The following is a 3886-nucleotide window of genomic DNA, read 5'->3' on the forward strand; positions in this document are numbered from 1 at the left end:
TGATGTGAACATTATTGGCTGAAAACGAATTAATAGCCAGTTGTTGTTGCCAATTGTGGAATCATATCTAACCCACTGGTTCCTGAAGGCTATGTCCCCATGAGCTCCCGAGTCTAGCTAACGTTAGCTAGCATCGCAAATTATAATTTTTCTAGCTAGCTGAGCTGTTTTATAAGAAAATGGCTGATATGAATCAAACACTGTAGCTAGCTAGCAAGGCCTCCTGGGTGACAATGCCATTGCTAGACCCGGGAGCTTTATTAGGGATAGTTTCCCTGGGATATTTTGCAAATGTATTTGTGGTACAATTCCCATTTAGCATTTCTGGCACAAATCCAATTCAAGTCATGGGACCACTATAAGACATTTTCCCCCATAATCGTCAAAACATCTATACGTGTCTTATTGGAGCTTCACAATCAATTTTAGATAGTTTCGGATTATTTGGACATGATATGCGAATAATGCTAATATCGGTCTCATGACTTGAAAGGCATATATGCCACAAATGCTAAAACGTTAGCAAGTGGAAACAGTGCCTGGTAAACTAACCAAATCATCGATTGCTGTCATACCTTGTCCATAGACTGCTTACAGGGTAAGGGCGGACGGACGGACGGACGGACGGACGGACAGACAGACAGACGATAGAGACCCGAGGGATACTTTACAAGTGTCACAAAGGAATTGGTGAAACAGTTTAATGCTCTCATTTTAACAGCTCAAGTTACTGAGGAGAGTTTATGACAGCACATTTTACAGCAAAGCCTGTACCTATACAGATGTTCCTACTTGAAAGTGTGTGGTTCAATAACATTCATTACATACAAAGACAAAAAAAAAAGTAAAATTAAATGAGTAAAATTCTGGCAGCATTTTGGCTACTTTTTTCAGCAATTTTCAGTGCATCAGCATCAAGGATATTTAGCAATGTCTCTGTAATGGAGAATAAAATCTATAGGTAGACATGGAAACAGAAGCCAGTGAAAGGTTCACAGTACAATTTAACCCAAAACACTGTCCATTTTAAACAGGCAGTGTACAAGTCCCTTATTTCCAAAAGTACAATAATAATGTGAAGATTCTCTATCTACATGCATTCAGACACTTCCTTTTCGCTCCATTGGTTGTAAAATGAATAAGCCAGTGTTGTGTTTTGGTCCTGTCGTGAAGTCAACCAGGAGCTCTTTTAATAAGAGACGAGATGAACTCACAGAGAATAACTGCAGACATACAATAGAGCAGGAACTTTCTTCATGTTTCTTATAACACTGTTCCTTACTCTAAGCTAATATTCTAGTTTGGCTCAGTCTATAGTCTGATGTACAGAAAATATGCCTACCATCTAGAACCTGGACCTGTATAGAAACAACTTCATGAACAGAGAGGGGTTGGGGGGAGTACAAGATTTGGATAATATATTCCTTTTCAGTTTAAAATCTACACGCATGTGAGCACAGAATTTAATTGTGTTGTTTTTGGATTAAGTTTGCTGTGTGTAAAATCTATCCATGCTTGCATTTTATATAGTGGAGCATTGTGCCATGCACTCAATGACAAAATGTAAAACTTTAAACAAACTTGTAGTGGCAAGTGAAAGATTAACCTTGACCACTGTAACTGTATATGCCTCTCAGTAGACTACCAAGCCTTGCATACACAATATCTTTGCTGTAAAACTAAAACACAGGATACTGGCCCTCTACTTTACACGAACCCTGTCCATTAGATGTATTACCAAATAGAAAAGGGATAACAAAATAACATGAGATAGAATAGTCTTCATACATCAGAGATACAAGCATGTCTCTGTCTGATCTCTGTATATCATCAGTTCCCTGTGCTTGTTGTAGGAGTGGAGTGTGAGAGCAAGTAAGATCTTGATGCTCTGCATACAAAGGTTTTGTTCTTTTTAAATGTACTTGAGTTGAATTTTCTCTTTAAAGTTCCATGAGAGACAGTGGTTAGAACACAGGCCTTATGATAAGAGCTCACATTTTGGTTGAATGCATTCAGTTGTGCAACTGACAAGGTATCCCCTTCCCCTTTCCCTTTCTAAATAAAAACTAAAACAATTTGAAAAGCTGTTCTTAAGTTGTTGTTGTTGTTGTGTGTGTGTAGTGGTTGTCATGACATAACGGAGTGAGTCTAATCGCAAAAGAGAGTGAACTTCTATCAAACAATCTACCACAGATTACATTAAATCATCAACAGGGATGCAGCACTATATATAGGGGGTAGTTGCTTTTGTGATGTTTTTTTGCTTTTATGTTGTTGTTGATGTTATTTAGTCCATTTCCCCTTCTATTGGCTACTTTAAGAGATGGGCAGCTGGTCTGTCCAATCAGGTCTCTACTTTCCCATAGGTGCCCTCAGGTGGGCGGTACTGTTTTGGAAAGGCCTTCAGCTGGAGGGAGTTGAAGGCGTATTTACGACATCCTACATTCTTCATGGTGTTCTCTCGTCTGCAGCCCTCACTATTGGGAGGAGGAGATGAGAAGAGAGAGGAGGAGAGGGTAAAGTAGAAAAGAGAGGAGGGGAGGGTAAAGTAGAGGAGAGAGAAGGAGAGAAGAGAAGGAAAGGGGGAGAGGAGGAGAGAGAAGGAGAGGGGAGGGGAGGAGAGGAGAGAAAAGGAGAGGAGAAAAGAAGGGATGATTGGTTAAAAGGTAAAAGGAGATTAGTTAGAGGGTATATGAAAACATTAAGTTATTATAAACATTTACATAATTCTTCCTTTCCTCAAATTTTACATGATAAACGCTACATATTGTCTCGTTTTGTTCAGGCAGTTGTGTGGCCAGCTGACCTGCGCATGCAGTCGAGGGCCTGGGAGAAGACCTGTGGGGCCAGTCCGTGCTCCTGCTGGAGGATGAGACACTGCTCCAGGGTTAGAGACATGGCTGTACGGTCTTTAGCACTCTTACAGCTGGTAAAACGCACTCCGTTCAGACGCCGACAAGCCTGGGGAGGGAGAGACAGGGAGAGAGAGAGAAAGAAGAGGGGGGCAGAGGAGAAAAGGTGAGGAGAGGAACGTAGAGAGTAGAGGAAGGAATGGGGAAGTATAGAGAGTCAGGCAGACTTCAACTCATTCAGTTAGCGATAGAAGTGTATTGTGGAGAGAGAGAAAGAGAAGGAGAGAATGTCTCTACCTCCGCTGCCTGCCACAGGATCTCTACGTTCTTGCTTTTCCTGGCGTTGATGTTCTGACTCAGCAGCTTTAGCAGCTCAGGCAGGCTGGTCTGACTACGGATACAAGGGAGGCCTGGAGAGAGGAGAGAGGAGTATTATTGCACTGATTGATGTACATTTTAAGAACCAGGTTGTTAACCATTTTATTAGGGGTTGAGGTTAAGATGAGGCTGTGTGACTCACAGTCCTCAGGTAGGACCTCTTTAAACTGGTCATAGTATGAGCTGAGTCGAGCCATATTCTCCATGTTAATCCCCTCCTGGAGAGACGTGTCTCCAAACCTATAGACACATAGATGGACAGACAGATTGGATTTTTCTTCAGGGGGAATTGTACTGCTCATTAAGCAAAGCTACAACACATCAGAATTTCTTACAGTCTATAGGGAGTAGACCTAATGTTCTCACAGTCTCCATCATTGGCATCGTTGAGGAATTACCATAGCATTTTTTGCAATAATTTTTAGTCTGTACTGGCAAATCTAATAAACACGATTCGAAAACACACAATAACCAGACGCTCGTGATTATTCGAGGTAACCATCATCACTTATATGGTATTAAAACAAATGTCAGCTGGCTGCCATTGCCATGGTAACACACTTCCTGAATACCCTCTCTCTTCCATTGTACTGCTGTTCTCTCCTCCCTCCACCTCTCCTCTTATCCCGTATCTCCTTCAATCCTCTTATAACCTC

At 41.5% G+C, this 3886-nt stretch overlaps 1 protein-coding gene across 1 annotated transcript in view; it reads right to left on the reverse strand.

Moving 5' to 3' along the window:
• Positions 1-687: 687 nt before the first annotated feature.
• Positions 688-3886, reverse strand: part of LOC120037526 (inositol polyphosphate-4-phosphatase type I A-like) — a gene marked incomplete at its 5' end in the record, with an annotated part of 23708 nt that continues 20509 nt past the window's right edge. The window contains 4 exons of the mRNA XM_038983558.1: positions 688-2477; positions 2807-2961; positions 3150-3262; positions 3373-3470. Coding sequence (XP_038839486.1) covers positions 2345-2477; positions 2807-2961; positions 3150-3262; positions 3373-3470 — 499 coding nt within the window. The remainder of the gene's footprint in view (positions 2478-2806; positions 2962-3149; positions 3263-3372; positions 3471-3886) is intronic.

The sequence above is a fragment of the Salvelinus namaycush genome, unplaced genomic scaffold, assembly GCF_016432855.1.
Source record: "Salvelinus namaycush isolate Seneca unplaced genomic scaffold, SaNama_1.0 Scaffold1745, whole genome shotgun sequence".
NCBI classification, from domain to species: domain Eukaryota; kingdom Metazoa; phylum Chordata; class Actinopteri; order Salmoniformes; family Salmonidae; genus Salvelinus; species Salvelinus namaycush.